Source organism: Phragmites australis, chromosome 3 (genome assembly GCF_958298935.1).
Source record: "Phragmites australis chromosome 3, lpPhrAust1.1, whole genome shotgun sequence".
NCBI classification, from domain to species: domain Eukaryota; kingdom Viridiplantae; phylum Streptophyta; class Magnoliopsida; order Poales; family Poaceae; genus Phragmites; species Phragmites australis.
In genome coordinates, this window is record NC_084923.1 from 482,017 (window position 1) to 502,954 (window position 20,938).

The window sequence follows — 20,938 nt, forward strand, 5'->3', positions numbered from 1 at the left end:
CTTTTACTTTTCCGTTTCTTCTACTTCTTCTCTTTCTCCCTCCTTGAAGAAAGAAGAATGGAGGCAGCAGAGCAGGCCAACCAGGTGGGGCAGCAGCTATGGCGCCGTTGAATCCCACCACATGCCATGCACAAGCAAAATGCTCTTTTGGCCGGTGTGTTGCTGTGCCGTTCCCCCACCCCTTGCTCGCTTTTCGGCAGAAAAAGTGGCAGGCAGTGGGTAGCTGCAGGCAACAGCCGATCCAGAGCTACCTTTGGTAATTGTGCGCTAAGCCTGTAGCAATGATAGAATCTTGTGGGGCTTGACTCTTGAGGATCGGTCTAGCCACACTACATCTGAATTGATCCCCGGGTAAGCCTTAAGGATATCGGAAGGCAATTTGCAATTTGCAGGAGATATAGATACTGGAAGGAGGACGTTTTTGTATGGCTCTGTTGGGAAAAGCCAATAGGCAGGCAGGTCCATTGTGTCAAATGTCAGATATGCACGGATCCGGATGGCATCAAACTTTCCTTGCTATCCGCCGACAGCGAGGAGCACCAACAGCTACGAGTAAGTAATGGCGTATCAGGTCAGGATTTTGTCAATCTGTTTACCATAGTGTGGGACGTCATTTTACGAGGAGACTGTTTTAACAAGAAGAATCTGTCACTACTAAATTCATTTGGATAATTTAGAATGTAGCAGTATAAACAACGGATAGACAATTCAATGGATAGTCTATGTTGCTGGTTCAGAAACCAATGGCACTCTTTTTCATAGGTGATTTTACTCTCAAGCCTGAAGCTTAGATATGAGTTAGGGGGGGGGGGGGGGTTCTGATAAGTTGTATTCCATCGTGTTGTCTTGCCTGCTGCGCACTGCACTGGAGTGCAAGATAGAACGTGGCTTAAGCCTGTGGTTACGGCCGCTCCCTTCCGCATTCAGTATCAGCTTGACCATTTGTCCATTTCTGATGCAACTTGCAAATGACCATTTTGAAGAAAAGGAATTGCAAGGATACTTTCTTCAAACTGGTTGGCCTTCCCGACCAAACCACTACCGTTGTTGCACTATGGTTTTCCTACCCCATTTTCTTTACCTAGAGGGACTATCAAATATATATATATATATATATGGTGGTGGTACAGTAGTGCTATTTGGGTGTCTTCATATTTTCATATAACTGATGCTGTACGTAGACGTCACCATAAATAGATTTAGTATACTGCCTAGTTCCCTCGAGTCTCTTCTAACTCACTGCATTCAGGGGCGATGAATCCGAGGCCGAGCGGTTGCTCGTCTTGCAGGCATCACAACAAACAATGGTACGGAAATGGTAAGAAAATGCACACTGAGTGGTGATTGAGGATACCAGCACCACACACGTATATATACACATGGTGACTTAAAATACTGTCAATTATGACTCATAAAATAGTCAGTTACGAATATATGATAAAAAAATATATAATTACGACTAGAGAAGGTATCTGAATTATGATCATATATATTTGTAGTAACTGAGCTATCTTATGAATCATAACTATATTTCTTTTGTAACCGTGGGTGCACAGAAATAAACAAGTTACGATCACATGATAAAAAGTACATAATTACGATTATATATATTTGTAGCAACTGATATCTTGTGGATCGTAACTGTACTAAGTTTAGGATCGTAACTGGGGGTGTAGGTAGAGGTGAACTACGTTGCGTCATATTATGTGCCTATGTGTAGCGTGCATGCACTCGCGTACGCCCGACCGAGCCAGCCTCACGCAATCAAAGAAGATCTGACGTGCGCGCTAGCCTCACACAACTGAAAGTGCTACCACCCACCACCCTGTGGGCCTACTAGATGACCAAATGCGTTCCCATCCCGTGGGCCTACATAAATGAGTTACAACATGTAGTATAGAGTGATTGTAACTACAGGCATAAAGTGGTTACACATGTTATAACTAGATTATCTACCATGTTGTAACTGTAGTGTTCATCAGGTTGTAACTACAATACTGCAATGCTTAACATGTTGTAACTCAGTTCTACATGTTGTATTTCAACAAGCAACGTTGCAATTTATCATGTTGTAACTACAATGTTCTACATGTTGTAACTAGAGTGACTACCATATTGTAACTGCAACATTGCAATGCTCACCATGTTGTAACTGCACGGGGAGGAAGGATGGCTCGGTCGGGACGTGCGCAGAATAGCCTCACCGTATATATATATACTGCACCTAGGGTGTAGAATAATTCTGGTTGAACCCAACCAACTCCTTGATCCCACCCTCCGCGTGCAAAGCCAACCACAACCACATCCTCTTCTCTTCTCCCCTATGTGCTTCCTCCTGACTCGCGACCAGAGGCATAGAACTGAGCAGAGGTGAAGTAGAGTGGAGCAGGAGAAGCACCGCTGGCGATCTACGCCCAACTCCTCCGTTGAGGGGTGTACGATCAGAGCCTTGCGGTGAAGGAGGCTTGGATCCTGATGGCAGATCTCCTTTCCTAGCGTTGGCAACCTTGCTCCCTCCATGGCAGCTCGTTGAAGCCCCTAGTGACTCCGCTCCCTCCCCCGATGGCTGGCTCCTCCTCTCGGTGGCCCAACTCCATCCCCTGCGAGCTAGCTCCCTCCATGGCCAAACTCGGTTCAGTAGCTATGCTTCGAGTGGTGAGGAGGAAGATGGGGCGAGTTACCAAGCATAAGGAGGAAGAAGAAGATCCAATTACTGAGAATTCTCTTTTTACCGAAAGGATTGAAATGATTACTGAAGAAAAACTAATATTTCTTGATGATAAAAACTTGTCCGAATAATATTACTATTGAATCCTTTGAAAAGGATTCTAGTGGAGATTTTCTATAATTGCTAGGATTAAATTCAGTAGTTCATCCTTATATTTATGAGTTTAGTAGTTCACTCTATCTTCCTACTGAAGAAATTTACGGATCAATAGTCCTTTAGTAGTTTTTTTTTCTTTAGTAGAAATCATATTTCCTTCAGTAGTAGTGTAGGGTTATACCGGAGAATTTTACTATGATTAGGTAGTCATCCTTCCTTTTTCTTTAGTAGTTATACTGAAGAATTACTGAAGAAATTTATCATGAGTTGGAGACCTAAAAATCATAGTAATTTACTCAGTAATCTTCATTCCATTATTAAGTAGTTTGGCTTGTCCTACATTTAGTAGTTTGTGGATTCAGTAGACCCCCCTTTCTAGGTTTCAGTAATTATTTATTTATTTAATTTTTAGACGAAGGCCCCCCTTACCCGACCTTCATTGGAGGCCTCTACAGGGGTGTGCAGAACAGGGGATCCAACCACCGTCGGCTCGGCTCACACTTGGAGCTTTGCCACTACGCTATGGTGCCATCTGCAAGTTTTAGTAGTTATCAATGATGTCATAGCAAAAAGATTCAGTAATTCTAGCCTTCAGCGTTTAGTAGTTCATGTTTTAATGATTCAATACTTGAACTTCCTAGCACTTTTGTCTTCAACCTTGGTAAACCAAAATCGATAACTGATCCCCATAACCCCAATCCACATACCTCGCCATTATTGTCCAAATCCTGGATAGCCTGTCTTCTGTAGGTGTAGATCCGATTCCTCCCCTTAGTTTTGTGTCAGCCGTTGTTAGCCCAGTTTCAAATTCCTCCCTTTTTGCACCGTCGGTCATGAACATGGGGCTTGTGAAGGTGCAGACATCGCTAGAGCTAGAGTTGCAGGCAGGGAGGTGCGACGTTGCTACTAGGAGTGCGATGCAAGAGCAGGATGGTGGGCGGCCTGATCTAGCAGCAGAAGTGGTGAGGTGCAGGGAAGAAGAGAGGAGCTTGGGCATGGGAGCTGTGCATAGAAGAAAGCGGGCCTATTTCCACGACGCGGAGGCGGTGCAACTAGGTGCAAGGAGGTGGGAGCTCGCAAGAGGCATGAACGGGTGCAGGTAGGTCGAAGCAGTCGGACGAGGGGAGTCATGTCTGGGGTTGTGGTCGTGAGTTGGGTTGGAGAACACGAGGTCGTGCTTGGTCGATACGGGGACAATGATACTGCAATCAAGCATGGGCGGTGTAGTCGTGATCGATCGGGCATGAGATTAGGAAGCTGGTTGGTCCATGTGTAAAATATTATTCTACACCCTACGTGCATAATAGTGTTTCCATGTTTGTATATATAGTATGTACGATACAAATCTAGAATGATGTCCATATACCAAATGATCAGTTATTATCCTCAAGGAAATTAAATAGGTTCAATGCTTCCTTCAATTTGATCGACGGAGTAGATTGATGAAGTGCATGGCCTCATAAATACATGTTAAAATACGATCATCCGATCGTATTTTAATTCTGAACCCTCAGTGAGCCACGTCGTCACGCCGTTACGACCATCCGATCTGACACGTGGGGGAAAATCAGCCCTACCTTTTGGTTGCTTCTTTGTATCCTTCCAGACCTCGAGGCGTCTCCGTCGACGCCGGATTCCGCAGTGGCGTCATCAAGCTCGCCATCCTCCGCCCCGCGCCGCTCCTCGGTTTGCTCGCCATCATCTTTTCGACAAGCCATGCTTCCTGGGCTTGCTTGCACTGCAGGTCTGAGCTTCATTCTTGGGCCTCTGTACTGTATTGTTACTCAATTTTCATTGCAAGAATAAAAAATAAAATCACTTCATTAGTGCCTCAATCTGCTGTAAGTTTCTTTTGCTACCGGTGTTTGGCTCACCAGAGAAGCCACTGGTGTTTGGTTCGCCTGGGGCCTTTCATCTGCTACCGGTAGTTGGTTCATAGGGGCCTTCGGTTGGTTGTGCAGCACTGGTCCTTCAGCCCAGACGAAAAAGAAAGAACTGAGAGAGGAGGATACTGGTGAAATTTCAACTTCGATTACTTTAATAATCAATACATAATTGCGGCATTTGCATTGCAGATGACCTACTGTTGAGACTTCTGTTAGCTCTAACAATCCCCTGCACAGAGAGACAAAGATCAGCTAGTTTAGATCAAACAGTGGCACCACATTGGTTTCTTTCAGCAGACCAAGTGACATGGTTTCAGAATGCAAAAAGGTATACACGATCGTCCATATGTTTTAATTCATCTCCAAATTTGAGCTAACTTGTATGTTTATATGAGCATGAACCGAATGGACACGTATTGAGATAACAGAACTTCACAGACCAGCAAGTCGGCATGACAATTACTTCTGTAGTTGTGTGCATATGCCAACCATCAGAAAAACCCTAAAGACAAACGAACCTATTGGATTTGTATCTAAACTAGCTCTGATTCATAGCAGAAGAAACTTAGAAATTTGCCACCATCTCTTTTGTAAAAATTCTGAAGATGTCACTCTGCGGTTGCCTTAAATCTGCCTGTATTGTTTCGACCAGACTGAAAGGGTCGAGGATATCTCGTCCAATTTGCTGGAGTGGGAGTTCAGAACACTCAGCTGATCAGCATTGCTTTTGGTGCTGCTCTCAGCAAGTGCTTTAAGATCATCTTGTCCCTTAAGCTGTGATAGCATGAGCAAATAAATCAAACTTTGTTGTCTGTGAAGATAAAAAATAGTAGAAGAAAGGACTGAAGCATCAGTTATCCTTACAATTTTCTAAAGTGAATTGTCTAGAAGAACAACCTTTTGCTGTATGCTTCCAGCTGAACATGATGCTGAGTAAGAACATAATTTGAGTGCGGAAGCTCCTGAACAAACAGAAATTGCTGCAGTCGCTTGTGATTGGGAGTGAAGTAGCTATTAGGGGGACTTACAGTCTAATGATGCTTCCTTCATGGCTCTATTTAACTGCATAACATCATTTTTCACCGAGTATAGTACCATCCCCATCTTATGCACCGAACTTGCTAGATGCTGAAATTTGCGCTCAAACATCCTCATTAGGAGCCTGACCTGTTAAGATACAGACTGTCAAGCACACCATTCAAAATAGGGATACAATGAAACTATGGCAGCTAAATGACTGTGTACTATAGATAAAAGATGGCTTCAGTGTTTTTTTTTTAAATTATAAAAACATGCGCCGTACCAGCCAACAAGCTTAGTGAACAAGACAAAGAGTATGAACCTATTCAAAACCAATTGCACCTCAATTCCCCCCTCCCCTGCAATGCTACTCCTACTTTTCTCTTCAAAAACTACTATGCTGGTGTGAATGAAATGGGACATATACCAAACACAGCATAGGGGCATGAGGACTTACATCTACTGTCTGGAAGAGAGGGGTTCCACCGTTGAACAGGGTTAATTGGTATTTTAGCCAGTTGCAGCTGAGATTCAACGAAGGCATCTTCTTTGATGAGCCATCATGCAACCCGAATCTTTGTCACCAATTAGAAAAAAACTGAGGTCACAATTGTGCAAGAAACTATAATTACACATCTCTGAAAACTAGTGTTGCATACTAGTGGAATCTAGAAGGTCCTTAAGTGACTCTAACTTCATAATGCTTTTCATCGTGTCAATCCCATAGGCTTTAGAGACACATAAGTTACTAACTTCATAATGGCATTACATTACCGTAATATTTCTTACCAATTCCACGGACCGTGTCATTTAGCCTAATCCTTTTCATCGTGTCATACTATCATACAACACTGGCAATAAACAATAATTCGGGAGACCGAAATCCTCATTTTTTTCCAGCTTCCTACCACATCTCAACTGCTTTAGGTACGATTTGAAGCTCCCTTCTTTCCAATCATTTACAAGCTTCTCTCCGATCAATCCTCCGCTGGTAGCCAGAAGAACTTGTAGGCCACCGCCAACACAGCCAGCCTTCTATATCTATGTGTGATCTTAGTTTCATGTCCAGTTCTTGATGTGTCTAGTGATTAGTTAGGGAGCAGAACCTTGTTGTTCTGGGGCCAGCTATTGTGAAACATCTGGGAGCAATTCTTATTACATCTTCTTGATGGTGCTTTTACATTTGAACTATTTACACATTCATGTAAGATCATGTTTAATGTCTATGTGTTGTTTTGCTATCTTAATAATATATGTGGGATTGTATCCATGCTCTTCTTATCACATTACTTACAACAGTTTCTTACAAATATAAGATTGTTCTAGCTGCGACAAAATTGGCATGCCTAGATTTATTCGGAAGTAGAATTATTGCCTACTATTCAATTTTTGCTTGTGATGAATTTTGGTGTATGTGTACTGTGTTATTGCCTACTATTGAATTTGGGTAGCAATTTTTTGCTTGGTAATTCTCGAACCTTCTCCGAATAGAGTCAACATACCTTTCCTTTAATATTGTCCCTTTATAAAAATCAATATTATTTTATTTGTTAATGAACTACAAATAGTGCATGTGAAAATTTCATAAAGGTGGATAGATCAACAAGATCAGCCCTGTGATCCTTGCATTTTCTCTCCTTCAATTCCTCTTCCACACACAAAGGTTATAGTACCTGTAAAGAGACTGCCTTCAATTCTGCAATCTATAAATATGTATTATTCCAAATATTAAAGATTATATATACATATACATGTAGTAGTCTAACATCATTTTTGTGATACACAGAAGTTATATGAAATATGATAGAACTTGTGGTTTAGTGGACATCTGTGATATAATTTCAGTGATCCATCCACTATGTTGTTTTCTAGGTAAACAATAATCTAATGGTCAATTAAATACTATGGGGGCAGAAGAGGACTATCACCCCTAAGAAACCATAAGCACAGAGGATGCTAACACTAGAGGGCGCTCCTGTACAAGATAGGGTGGATGCAAGCAGGAGGTCAGATCAGAGCCCAAGCTTGCACCCGTCATTCTCCTCCAACAGCAGCGAAAGCGAGCACTCGTGGCACAACCCGAGCCCTGTTCCGTGTAATCGGGAGAGCTGACGTCGGGCAAGTAGCCCCGACTACGATCCCTCCAAAGAGGTATTGAGATGAGTCAATACATTTTATACTTTTTAAATAGAGGAATATTTTTTGTTTATGTTAACTCTTCTTGTTTTCTATGTAGAGGGTGAAAAGATCTCCGCGTCGATCATCTACGCCACAACCTTATGCTCCCAACACATCTTTGACAGCATCCTCTGACACGTCACATGGTTGTGAGGAAGTGCATTCTCCAAGTCAGACAGCTGGTAGTGGTGTACGAGCTCGAAAGCCAAGGACACAAACACAATGGTTGACAGACAAGGTTATCGTCATGGGAATCGATGCAGACGGGATACCTACGAAAAAAAAGGCCTTGAATAGATTCTGGATGGTCGTAAGGCTCATTGCTCGGGAGTGGGTAAAAAAAACGACTAAGTTCGATGACCTCAGTGACAAAGCGAAGATGGACTTGTTCGATAATGACATCAAGGAGTATTTGGAGTACCCTGAAAATATGAGTGAGCGTCAAATGAATGTTGTGGTCAAGGCAGCAACGAAAGCGATCACGAAACTTCATCAAAACTTTAAGAGCAAGCTTGCTAATTGGTACTTGGCTAAAGGGGTGGTGCCCTTCGAGAGCTACAAACACTTGAAAGCCGAAGATTGTGAATCTTTTGTGCAGATGAAGAACTTATAGCAGTTCAAATAGGAGAGTGAGGAGAAGCAGCTTCAGGCTGTGAACAAACACAATTACAGAAACATGGGGGAAAGGGCAAAATGGCAAACAGATGATGAAAAGTTAGTCAAGGAAGGCCGCAAGAATCCTTGGTTGCAATTCTCGGGACAATCACGATCATATTTGCGTGTAAGAGGTGAGCTGTCTGAAAGCAGACAAATCACATTTAGAAATAATGAAACCCAGTCAATTGCAAAATAAGTAAAAGAAAAGGTAGTCAAAACTAGCCGAGATTCTTTCACTAAAGTTAGGAAACATGATGTTCTCTCGGTAGCGCTAAACAATCCGAAGCACCCAGGTCCGAGCGCAAAAGTTCCACATATTACAAAAGAAAGTTCCCGTAGTTGGTTGAATGGGTTCCAAATGTTATTGTACAAAAGTTCCAATAGTTGACCGAATAAGTTCCAAAGGTTACATTACAAAAGAAAGTTCCCTTAGCTGGTTAATAACGTAATTGGAGGAGAACTTCCAGTAGTTGGCTGCTACGTCGTGCATGCGGCATCCCTCATCGATGTCCTCTCTTCTCGTCTGCCGCTCGTCCACGAGCAGGAGAGGGTTAGTTACCTCGGATGGCGGTCAGCCGCAGATGCCTGTCCTGAACAAGCTCGTTCGATTGACCGTGCATGCAGGGACGAGCCCTGCGTTGGTCGCTGGGCTGTGTGTATAAATACCAGCCCCGGCGATCGATCATCACCACGAATCCCAGCCTAGCTAGGAAGGAATTGAGTGAAAATGGCCTCCTCCTCCTCCTCCTCCTCCTCCTCCTCGCAGCTGGCGGCGGTGGTGGCACTGGCGCTGCTGGTCGGCGGCGCGTGGTGCGCGCCCAACGTTCCCCCAGGCCCCAACATCACGACCACCATCGACAGCAAGTGGCTGGAAGCCAAGGGGACGTGGTACGGCTCCAATCCCGCGGGCTTTGCCCCTGACGACAAAGGTGGTGCGTGCGGCTACAAGGACGTGGACAAGCCTCCCTTCAGCGGCATGACATCGTGCGGCAACGAGCCCATCTTCAAGGACGGCCTCGGCTGCGGCTCCTGCTTCGAGATCAAGTGTGACAAGCCCGCCGAGTGCTCCGGCGAGCCGGTCGTCGTCTACATCACCGACATGAACTACGAGCACATCGCCAGATACCACTTCGACCTGGCCGGCAAGGCCTTCGGCGCCATGGCCAAGAAGGGCCAGGAGGAGAAGCTGCGCAAGGCGGGAGAGATCGACATGCAGTTCCGCCGCGTCAAGTGCGAGTACCCGGCGGGCACCAAGATCGCCTTCCACGTCGAGAAAGGCTCCAACCCCAACTACCTGGCGCTGCTCGTCAAGAACGTCGCCGGCGATGGCAACATCGTTGAGGTGGACGTCAAGGAGAAGGGCTCCAATGAGTTCCTGCCCATGAAGCACTCGTGGGGCACCATCTGGAGGCTCGACACCCCCAAGCCGCTCAAGGGCCCCTTGTCCATCCGCCTCACCGCCGAGGGAGGCGGCAAGCTCGTTGAGGACGACGTCATCCCCGCCGACTGGAAGGCAGATACCGCCTACAACTCCAAACTCCAGTTCGGGGGCTAAACTGGACGGGCATCGGCCCTATTCTTCCATCCCTTCCGCTCCATACAGATATATAGGCATCTTGCCTACCATTGATTGATTTTGCCTAGCTACTACATCTCCATCTCCGTCTCCAGACAGATATATAGAGAGAGAATAAGTGTCCGAGAGATTTGTGAGGTGTGTATAAATTAAAGGGGAGGACAAATAGCAGCAGAAATATAATGCTGTCGTTTTTGCTCTCCCGCACCCACTGTTCACCGGCTTTTTGATTATGTGTAACCGCTCGAATTGACAAGGTTACATTATAAAAGATCGACTGAAATGAATCTTTTTTTCCCTCTTGAAGTTATATTCTTTCTTCAGCTGCACGTGTATCCTTGATCTTTTGTTAGATCACAAGACCGGTGAAAGTAGCTAATAAAATTCTCTCGATTCTTTGGCATCTTCACAAGAAAATACCAAAGGCAAGCGAGTTATCCGTTTGATGGAATAAAGCGACAGAAATCAAATCGGGGATGAATCGTCCATTCATCAGGCCAGGGAGCTCAACCATGATGAGGTTATCCACAAGAGGCATTAAAATTTCATCGAAATTCCACGAAAAGAATTATAAACCGAAGTTGAAATCCCTGATCCAGAAGGTTCAGTCTATGCAATTTCAATATCCGTATTGCCATGCTACATTTTTTATATAGAAAAAGTGGCATCCAAGTAGGCGAGTTATTGGCTTACTGCACCAACCCCTTCTGCATTCAAGGCATGAATAAAATGGTGAAAACATGAGCATAAACTTAAGTGACACTAACTTCATAATGGCATTACAATACTGTAATATTTCTTATCAATCCCACGAGCTGTTGTCATTTAGCCTAATCCTTCTCAGACTCTCGTACTGTCATACAACATTGGCGATGAACAGCAATCTGGGAGACCAAAATCCTCTTTTCCAGCTTCTCACAACATCTCAATCACTTTAGGTGAAGGCGTGGCAAATCAGATGCAAAACACGCAATGATTTTCATTATGGCCGGGTTCGGCATATATAGGATTACACGGTTACAACCGAAGCAAGATATCAGGGATACATGCAAGTCAGTTTTGCTATAGATGAAAAACATCCGATAAGCTTGGACGCGTGATTCCCTGGCATGATTGCATGGCGTTGCACTGCCTGGGCATGCAAGGCATGCAAGCCGTGATGGATGGCTGCCGTATACGTATAGGACATGCAAGCCGTGACGGATGTGGAGGCAGCACGTAGATGTGTCGTCTAACACCCCCCCGCAGTCGGAGCGGAAGCGTCACGGACGCTCAGGCTGGAGCGAAACTCGCCGAAGGTCGCCGCCGGTAACCCCTTTGTGAAGATGTCCGCGAACTGTTGAGTGGTCGGGACATGGAGCACCTTGACGTCGCCTAGTCCGACACGTTCATGCACAAAGTGAAGATCGATCTCGATGTGCTTCGTGCGTTGGTGCTGGACCGGGTTGTTGGAGAGGTACATGGCGGAGACGTTGTCGCAGTAGACGATGGTGGCGCGACGTAGAGGGCGGTGTAACTCATGCAAGAGTTGGCGAAGCCAGCATGGTTCCGCAACAGCATTGGCAACAGCTCGGTATTCTGCCTCAGCGCTGGAGCGCGACATCGTGTGCTGCCGTTTGGAGGACCAGGAGACGAGGCTGTCGCCGAGGAACACTGCATAGCCAGAAGTAGACTTGTGAGTGTCCGGGCAGCCAGCCCAGTCTGCATCCGAGTAGGCAACAAGGGAGGTAGGATTCGTGCGGTGGAGACGCAGACCGAAGGACATTGTGCCCTTGAGATAGCGGAGAATGCGCTTCACCAAGTTCAGATGAGTCTCCCGGGGGTCATGCATATGAAGGCATACCTGCTGAACGGCGTAAGCAATATCTGGTCAAGTGAAAGTCAGGTACTGGAGAGCACCTGCAATGCTGCGGTATTGAGTGGGGTTCGCAACAGGAGGACCAGATGCCAGGAGCTTAGCACGAGTGTCGACTGGGGTGGCGCACGGGTTGCACGAAGACATGCCCGCACAATCAAGTATTTCAGCGACATAGTGGCGCTGAGAGAGGAACATGCCAGTGGCATCGCGAGTGACAGTCATGCCAAGAAAAAAAATGGAGTGCACCCATGTCGGTCATGGCAAATTCTTGCTGGAGAGAGGAGATGGTCCAGTGAAGAATAGCCGATGTGGACGCAGTTAGAATAATGTCATCAACATACAAAAGAAGGTAAACAACATCTGAACCTCTTTTGTAGATGAAAAGAGATGTGTCTGCCTTTGATCCGACAAAGCCAAGAGAGAGCAAGAATGTGGTAAAGCGACTGAACCAAGCGTGCGGTGCCTGCTTAAGACCATAGAGAGAGCGGTTTAAGCGACACACGTAGTCGGGATGCGCGGAGTCAAGGAACCCAGCAGGCTGCTGGGAATAGACAGTCTCAACCAAAGAACCATGGAGGAAGGCATTTTTTACATCGAGTTGGTGTACCGGCCAATCACTGGAAATAGCCAAAGTGAGAACAGTGCGAATGGTGGCCGGTTTAACCATAGGATTGAAAGTTTCTGAGAAATCGATGCCTTCCTGTTGGGTGAAACCGCGGAGAACCCAACGAGCCTTGTACCGGTCCAAAGAGCCATCTGGCTTTAGTTTGTGGCAGAAGATCCACTTGCCGGTCACAACATTTGCATCGGGAGGACGAGGTACAAGATCCCAGGAGTGATTGGCACGGAGAGCATCGTACTCGGAGTGCATAGCTTCGCGCCAATGTGGATCATGAAGGGCAGAGCGGTACATCTTTGGGATGGGGGAGAGAGGCTCAGCATGAAGATTTGTGCGTTGCAGCGGCTGCCAGAACCCACTTTTGCCGCGGGTGCGCATAGCGTGGTCGTTAGCCACTGGTGGAATCGGCACAGCGGCGGGAGGCAACGAGGCAAGTGGTTGTGCAGGCGCGAGTGCAGCATGCTCAGGGGCGGTAGGCGGCGCAGTGTGAGCAGGCGCGGTCGCGGCAAGGTGATTTGGTTCACTGGGCAAAGGGGAGAGCTGCAGCGGTGTAGTAGTGTCGTTTGGAGGCACGAGCGCATGAGGCACAGGTACGGTATGTGAAGGGGCCGGGACCGTGGGAAATGGCACGGGTGGGGCGGTTGGATTTTCTGGTGAAGAGAGAAAATCAAGGTCGTGTTCTTGAGGAGCCAGTTGGCAAGAGGCAAACGGAAAAGATGTCTTGTCAAAAATGACGTGACGAGAGATGATAACGCGCTGTGTAGAGAGATCTAGGTAGCGGTAGCCTTTGTGGTTTGCCGGATAGCCAAGGAACACGCAAGGAGTGGAGCGGGGAGCAAGTTTGTGAGGGGCAGTGGCAGAAAGGTTAGGAAAACAAAGGCATCCAAAGACTCGGAGGTGATCGAGAGGGGGTGGCTGACCATAAAGGGCAGCGAACGGTGTACCGGATGAAAGAGCTTTAGTGGGGTGGCGGTTGAGAAGGTATGTGGCAGTATGGAGCTCCTCGACCCAGTAGGGGGGAGGCATGCTAGCTTGGAATAGAAGGGACCAAACGATGTCATTTGTGGAACGAATGACACGTTCAGCCTTGCCATTTTGTTGGGATGTGTAAGGACAGGAGAGGCGAAGAGCAACCCCATTTGTAAGAAAGAATGTGCGGGATGAGGCATTGTCAAACTCGCGGCCATTGTCGCATTGGATGCCTTTAATGCGAGTGTTAAACTGAGTGTTGGCATAGGCGAAGAACTGTGTGAGAGTAGGAAACACATCGGACTTGAGGCAGAGAGGGAATGTCCACAAGTAATGAGTAAAATCATCAAGGATGACAAGATAATACTTAAAACCTGAGACACTTTGAACAGAAGACGTCCACAAGTCACAATGTATAAGATCAAACACACTGTAGTTTTAGAAACGGAATCCGAAAATGGAAGACGAACATGGCGGCCGAGTTGACAAGCATGGCAAATAGCATCATCGTGTACAATTTTATTACATGGTAGAAGGGAGGCTAAATGGGAGAGGCACTGACGACCGAGATGTCCCAGACGGTGGTGCCACAACATTACGGAGGTGGAGGTCGCAAGAGCGCAAGGGGGAGGGGCTACCGAAGGCCAGAAAGGGTAGAGATCCCCCGAGCTATTGCACCTGATGATTATGTTCTTGGTGCGAAGATCCTTCACGGAAAGACCAAAAGGATCAAATTTGATAGAACAATGATTATCAGTTGTAAACTTGCGGACAGAGATCAAGTTTTTAACTATATGAGGTGCGACAAGAACATTGTGGAGATGAAATGGACGCACAGAGTTGGGAAAAGATTTATGACCGGTGGAGGCAACGGGTAGCAGAGACCCATTACCGACGATGATATTTGTGGGTGTATGACTAGAGGGGGGGGGGGAGGAGGAGGAGAGTGTACCAGTATCGGAGGTCATGTGAGCGGTGGCGCCCGAGTCCATGAACCAGTTGGAGTTTGCCGGTGGAGCCATCATCATGGTGTTGAAGGCGTTGATGAGGGATTGCTGATCCCAGGACGGCAAGGACACCGTGGGAGTGGTCGGCCACTGCTGCCACGGGGTATAGGGAGTCGGACCAGTCGGAGCAGGGATGGGCGCCAGTTGCTGTGCCGGTGGTGCAGCGTGTTGCGCATGCAGCGCATGCTGCTGCTGCTATGTTGGCCGTGAGCCAAGGAGACTGGCCTGGACTGCCTGCCCCTGGGGAGGCCCAGACCATAGCTGGAGTGTTCCGGTCCAAGGGTTGAACACCGTGGGCCAGGAAGCTTGGGGACGACGGTTGTTCTGACCGGCGCCATCCCGGTTGTTGAATCGCTGGGCACCATTGTAATGCCCGCTACGGTTGCGATGACGCTGATTGTTGCTGCCATAGGAGCCGGAGGAAGATCCACCGGAGGAGTTGGAGCCCGAGTTGCCAGACCCGCGCGCGCCGGGATCAGACCCGCCGGAGGTGGAAGTGGGCTGATGGCTGCCGCCGGAGCCCTTGATCCCAGTCGTGCTAGAGAGGAGAGCTAGGGGGCAGGAAGCGTCGGCATTCTTGTGAATCTCTTCTAGCAGCAGGGTGGTCTGTACGTCGAGGAACGACGGGAACGGACGTTGGGCGCCGAAGATGGGACGAAGATGAGCGAACTTGTCATTCAAACCACGAAGGGTATTGAGGACAAGGCTCTTGTCGGTGACGGGTTGGTCGACGTCGGCCAGTGCATCAGCAAAAGTCTTCATCTTGTGGCAATAATCAGATACCGAGAGATCACCTTGGACAAAGTTTTTGAACTCGGCCTCAAGGTAAAGTGCTCGGCTCTCCTTGTTGTTTTGAAACAGATCAACGATGCTTGCCCAGATGGTTGCAGCGTTGGGGTTGTCGTTGATCATCACCATCTCGAGGATCTCCGAGGAGACGGAATTGTACAGCCACGAGACAACCGTGGCGTCGAGGCGAGACCATGTTGCGTCAGGCGCGGAGAGATCTCCCTGGATATGATCATCCAGGGCATATTTGCGAAGTGTAAGCTGGAAAAGGCCACGCCACTTCGAGAAGTTTTGCGGCATGGAGATCGAGGGTCACCGGAACGAGCGTCTTAATGTTTGCGACGGCCACCGCCTGCACCCAAAGGACGGCCTTGGCTTCGGCGTCAACTTGGGCGGCCGCATCGGCTTGAGCGGCGGCGGCGAGCTTTGCACGTGTCGGACTGGCCATGGAGATGGCGATCAACAGGGGGAATCTTGCGATCGGTTTAGGTGGGCGGAAGCGGCAGGATTAACCTGCTTACTGATACCATGAAGGCGTGGCAAATCAGATGCAAAACACGCAATGATTTTCATTATGGCCGGGATCGGCATATATAAGATTACACGGTTACAATCGAAGCAAGATATCAGGGATACATGCAAGTCAGTTTTGCTATAGATGGAAAACATCCGATAAGCTTGGACGCGTGATTCCCTGGCGTGATTGCATGGCGCTGCAGTGCCTGGGCATGCAAGGCATGCAAGCTGTGATGGATGGCTGCCGTATACGTATAGGACATGCAAGACGTGATGGATGTAGAGGTAGCACGTAGACATGTCGTCTAACATTAGGTATGATTTGAAGCTCCCTTCTCTCCAATCATTTACAAGTGTCATCACATAGCCAATCTCTAACCGTTTGGTTGCTAAGTTAGTCTGATATCCAACGACCAGCTGCACTCACTGATTGCAGCACGTGGTCGACGTCCTGGACCCTCTGACAGATGTCACATCGGATTGCACCTGGATCATGACCGAACTCGACACAACTTAATAGATCGAAACCAGCCGCCACAAACTCCAACCGGCCTGGCCCATGCGATCCCGCCCACCATGGCCTGACCTAGCGTATGCATACAATGCGCGTGCCTAGACAGGCTGCAGGCTAGGCTGCAGGCTAGGCTGCTGGCGTCGCTGGGTAGGCGGACTAGGTTGAGCTGCTCTAAGCCAATGTGTAGAATTACTAAATAGCACATGTGTATACACACACACACACAAGCTTTCAACATTATTATTAATTTTTCCTTGGAAACACTACGTGAAAGGGAGGAGAATGTAAGGTCAAGTTTAGGAGTAGGGACCTTAAGCGACAGGGAGAGAGTGTCGCATCATGCAGAAAGCGAGGGACCTTAAGCCTACCATTGATTGATTTTGCCTAGCTACTGCATCTCCATCTCCATCTCCATACAGATATATATATATATAGAGAGAGAGAATAAGTGCTCGAGAGATTTGTGAGGTGTGTATAAATTAAAAAGGAGGACAAATAGCATCAGAAATATAATGATGTCATGTTTGCTCTCCCGCACCCACTGTCCACCGGCTTTTTGATTATGTGTAACTGACCGAATTGACCAAGATTACATTCTATATGATCGACTGAAATGAATCTTCTTTTTCCTCTTGGAGTTATAATATTCTTTCTTTAGCACTTCATTGTAGTTGAGCACTCCGAATAATACATCTATAAATATGTACGACTATTAATTAATTAATTAAATCATGCATGCACGCAGGCCGCTGGACGATTCTAAATTAACTAATTGCAGACATGTCTCGACCATAATAGCTGGACAGGGTTAGTTACCTTGGATGGCGGTCAGCCAAAGAGGGGTTGCATGCCTGTCCTGAACAAGCTCGCTCGCTTGACCGTGCATGCAGCGACGATGTTGGTGCGCCCTGCGTTGGTCGCTGGGCTGTGTGCATAAATAGCAGCTCTGCTGATCGATCACCATCACAATTCCACCAGCCTAGGAAGGTATTGATTGAAAATGGCCTCCTCCTCCTCACAGCTAGCCGTGGCGGTGGCACTGGCGCTGCTGGTCGGCGGCGCATGGTGCGCGACCCCGGGCACCAAGATCGCCTTCCATGTCGAGAATGGCTCCAGCCCCAACAACTTGAAGCTGCTGGTCAAGGACGCAGCCGTCGACATCGTCGAGGTGGACGTCAAGGAGAAGGGCTCCAATGAATTCCTGCCCATGAAGCAATCATCGGGCACCATCTGGACGCTCGACACCCCCAAGCCGCTCAAGGGCCCCTTGTCCATCCGCCTCACAGCGAAGGGAGGCGGCATGCGCGTTGAGGACGACGTCATCCCCGCCGACTGGAAGGCAGGCACCGCCTACAACTCCAAACTCCAGTTCGGAGGCTAAACTGGACGGGACCGGCCCCATTCTTCCATCCCTTCCGCTCCTGCATGCATCCTTCATTCTTGCCTACCATTGTTTGATTTTGCCTAGCTACTGCATATCCACCTCCGTCTCCCTACAGAGAGAGAATAAGTGCCGAGAGATTTGTGAGGCGCGCTTATAAATTAAGGAGGGCAAACAGCAGCAGAAATACAATGCTATCGTTGTTGCTCTCCCGCGCCCACTGTCCACCAGCCATTTTGATTATGTGTAACGGATCCAATTGATACAATATTTTAAGAGACAATTTAAATGGATCATTTTGTGTGGATTTCAATTGCTTTCTTCAGACTGGTTTGATAATCTTTACCTGTGTTGATTCTGCAAAAACAAAACCCTCTAGCATCGATGTGAAGCATTGCTTGATTATGCAGTTTCCAAGCGGTCTGGACAATTTGGAGTAGAACGATGAGGCTAGATAATTTTCAGTATAATACGTAAAGGGGTGCCCCACCAGGCAGGCTCCATGCTACCAAGTGTCAGTCAGCGAACAGATGTTTTCAATGTTGGACTTAATCCTTGTCGTAGGTCTCGGCGACTCGTTTCACGCCAATGCGGAAGGAAGGAGTTCGTATACGGTTCGTATATGGCTATAGTGTCGTTCGTATGTGCATAGAGTTCGAGTCAGAGTCGGATCATGGGATGGCATGATTCATGTTAGGATTCAGAGTTAGCAGGTCTTGTTTTATTGTTCTCATCAAGTTTCTGCTGTTTGATGTTATATTTGTTTCTCGTCGAGATACGCGGGTTCGTTCTCACCGAGTAGTACGCAACTCAGGAGTTGCTGGGCGTTGCTGGTCGATCGGCGTGATCGAGAGCAGCACGTACATGGCGGATAGCTAGACTAGTCATGGTTGAGCACGTACGACTGGTCTATCCTTTTGGTCGCTCGGGTGGTCGAGGAGCCTGGTTGCTTGCGTTGTCGCGAACCCGGAGTGGTCGCGCTCGTGATCCAGTTGTCAAACCCAACATCTGGTATCAGAGCCGGTAGTGCGCAGCACTAACTCGTGAAGATGTCAATCGTACCTTAGGGTGAGGTGCCGCAGGAGAGCGGTGGTGGGCCGTTCATGTACCCGCAGTTGACAGCGACAAACTACACAAGCTGGGTGATTCGCGTGCAGGCGATAATGGAAGATCAAGGCGTCTGGGAGGCAGTCGAGGTTACAATATTTTAAGAGACAATTTAAATGGATCATTTTGTGTGGATTTCAATTACTTTCTTGAGACTGGTTTGATCATCTTTACCTATGTTGATTCTGCAAAAACAAAACTGGTTTGATCATCTTTCAATTGTGTCTATTTGATCCAAGGTGCGGGAAAATTAATGTAAGTCGTGATGTTAAATTCAATCAAAGCATGGAGTGGAGCTGGTGTACAAGTACAAGCGGCGGGGAGCCATCTGATTTTGATGTCGAGGAGGCGATAAGCACTGAGCCGGTGGTGGGTGGCTCTGTGCCACTCGCGGGTGGTCCAACAGGTGTGCCAACGCTCGCAGCACATGATGATCAAGTTCCTTCATCTACTCCGTTGGTCGACGAGGTAGTGTCGGAAGGGCCAATAACCAGGAGACGTGCTGCATCTCGCACGACAGCTGTCTCTCCAACCCCTCCCCCCCCACGAATCTAGTGGTGCTGCCGGCACCTGAATTGCCAGTGGATGATCGGACCACACCGCTATCAAGCGGGAGAAGCAGCACTGATGAGGGCCCTATGTGCTACAGGCACATTGACGACATCATGAGAGATGCTCCAAGGGTGGATCTCGATGAATACATGGAAGAAGAGGTCATGCTCGTGAAGATGGAGGAGCCGTCTTGCTACCTTGAGGCCGCTGGGTAGCAGGTCTGGGAGGACACTATGGCCAAGGAGATCGAGTCCATAGAGAAGAATGAGACATAGACTCTCACGGCATTGCCAGCTGGTCACAAGCCAATTGGGCTCAAATGGGTTTACAAACTGAAAAAGAACTCAGATGGAGATGTGGTCAAGCACAAGGCAAGGTTGGTCGCGAAGGTCTATGTGCAGTGGCAAGGAATCGATTTCGAAGAAGTGTTTGCACCGGTGGCTAGGCTGGACACCGTACGCGTCATCCTTGCTATTACAGCCAACCGAGGTTGGCAAGTTCATCATCTGGATGTCAAATCAGCATTCTTAAATGGTGAGCTCGAAGAGGAAGTATACATGACCTAGCTGGAGGGATTTGTAGTGAAGAACAAAGAGCATCTTGTGCTCAAACTCAGCAAGGCGTTGTATGGACTTCGGCAAGCGCCACGAGCCTGGAATATCTGTCTTGATAGAATCTTAAAGCAACTTGGATTTGTGAAGTGTGCTCAAGATCACACCGTATACATAAGAGGAACAGGCTGACATGGAGTTATTGTTGGAATATATGTTGATGATCTTATTGTGACAGGAGAAAGTCCAGAAGAAATCATCGGATTCAAGGAGCAGATGATGAGTGAGTTCGAGATGACCAATCTCGGATTGCTTAATTACTATCTCGGGATTGAGGTAGCGCAAGAAGATGGGCGATTACAATCAAGCAAACAACATATGCGAAGAAGGTTATTGGTCAATTCAGTATGCTAGATTGCAATCCCACAAAATTCCCCATGGAACAGAGGGCGCAGCTGCATAATGATCCAAATGGGCAATTGGTTGATGCAACTGAGTATCATCGCATCATCGGTTGCCTAAGTTATTTACTCCATACAAGACTCGATCTTTCATTTGTTGTCGGGGTGGAAAGCATATTTATGGAAATGCCTACGGTGATGCATTACAAGACAGTAAAGCAAATTCTTCGGTATTTAAAGGGCACCATGCATTATGGTATTGTGTATAGCAGAGGAGGAGAAACAGAGGTGATCACCGGCTACACAGATAGTGATCTGGCTGGTGACATGGATGACAGAAAAAGTACTGGAGGTATGGTTTTCTATATTAATGATAGCCTGGCGTCATGGAACTGGTAGAAGCAGAAAACGGTTGCTTTGTCTTCCTGCGAGGCTGAGTTTATGGCGGCAACGGCGGCAGCATGCCAAGCATTGTGGCTTAGAAGTCTGTTGGGGGAGCTGACAGGAGAAGAGCCCAAAGCAGTCAAATTATT

General features: G+C 47.5%; 3 protein-coding genes across 3 annotated transcripts; 2 read left to right on the top strand and 1 right to left on the bottom strand.

The window, feature by feature from the left end:
• The first annotated feature begins 9,292 nt into the window (after positions 1-9,292).
• Positions 9,293-10,293, top strand: LOC133910849 (major pollen allergen Cyn d 1-like). The gene has a single exon (XM_062353087.1). It carries the CDS (start codon positions 9,293-9,295, stop codon positions 10,118-10,120), a length of 828 nt encoding a protein of 275 aa, XP_062209071.1. The 3' UTR covers positions 10,121-10,293.
• Positions 10,294-14,789: 4,496 nt separating this feature from the next.
• LOC133911605 (uncharacterized) lies at positions 14,790-15,831 on the bottom strand. The gene is made up of 2 exons (XM_062353924.1): positions 15,700-15,831; positions 14,790-15,605 (listed from the first exon to the last, which is right to left on the bottom strand). Exons 1-2 carry the CDS (start codon positions 15,829-15,831, stop codon positions 14,790-14,792), a joined length of 948 nt encoding a protein of 315 aa, XP_062209908.1.
• A 1,559-nt stretch (positions 15,832-17,390) lies between these two features.
• On the top strand, positions 17,391-17,794 carry LOC133911641 (major pollen allergen Cyn d 1-like). The gene has a single exon (XM_062353973.1). The coding sequence runs from the start codon at positions 17,414-17,416 to the stop codon at positions 17,792-17,794; it is 381 nt and encodes a 126-aa protein (XP_062209957.1). The 5' UTR covers positions 17,391-17,413.
• The last annotated feature ends 3,144 nt before the right edge of the window (positions 17,795-20,938 follow it).

Bases quoted from the DNA above. Each gene is read 5' to 3' on its own strand.
- LOC133910849 (XM_062353087.1), top strand. From the start codon at position 9,293: ATGGCCTCCTCCTCCTCCTCCTCCTCCTCCTCCTCGCAGCTGGCGGCG.
- LOC133911605 (XM_062353924.1), bottom strand. From the start codon at position 15,831: ATGGCCAGTCCGACACGTGCAAAGCTCGCCGCCGCCGCTCAAGCCGAT. The intron at 15,606-15,699 runs GTGACCCTCGAT...GATCATATCCAG, and splicing joins ACATTAAGACGCTCGTTCCG to GGAGATCTCTCCGCGCCTGA.
- LOC133911641 (XM_062353973.1), top strand. From the start codon at position 17,414: ATGGCCTCCTCCTCCTCACAGCTAGCCGTGGCGGTGGCACTGGCGCTG.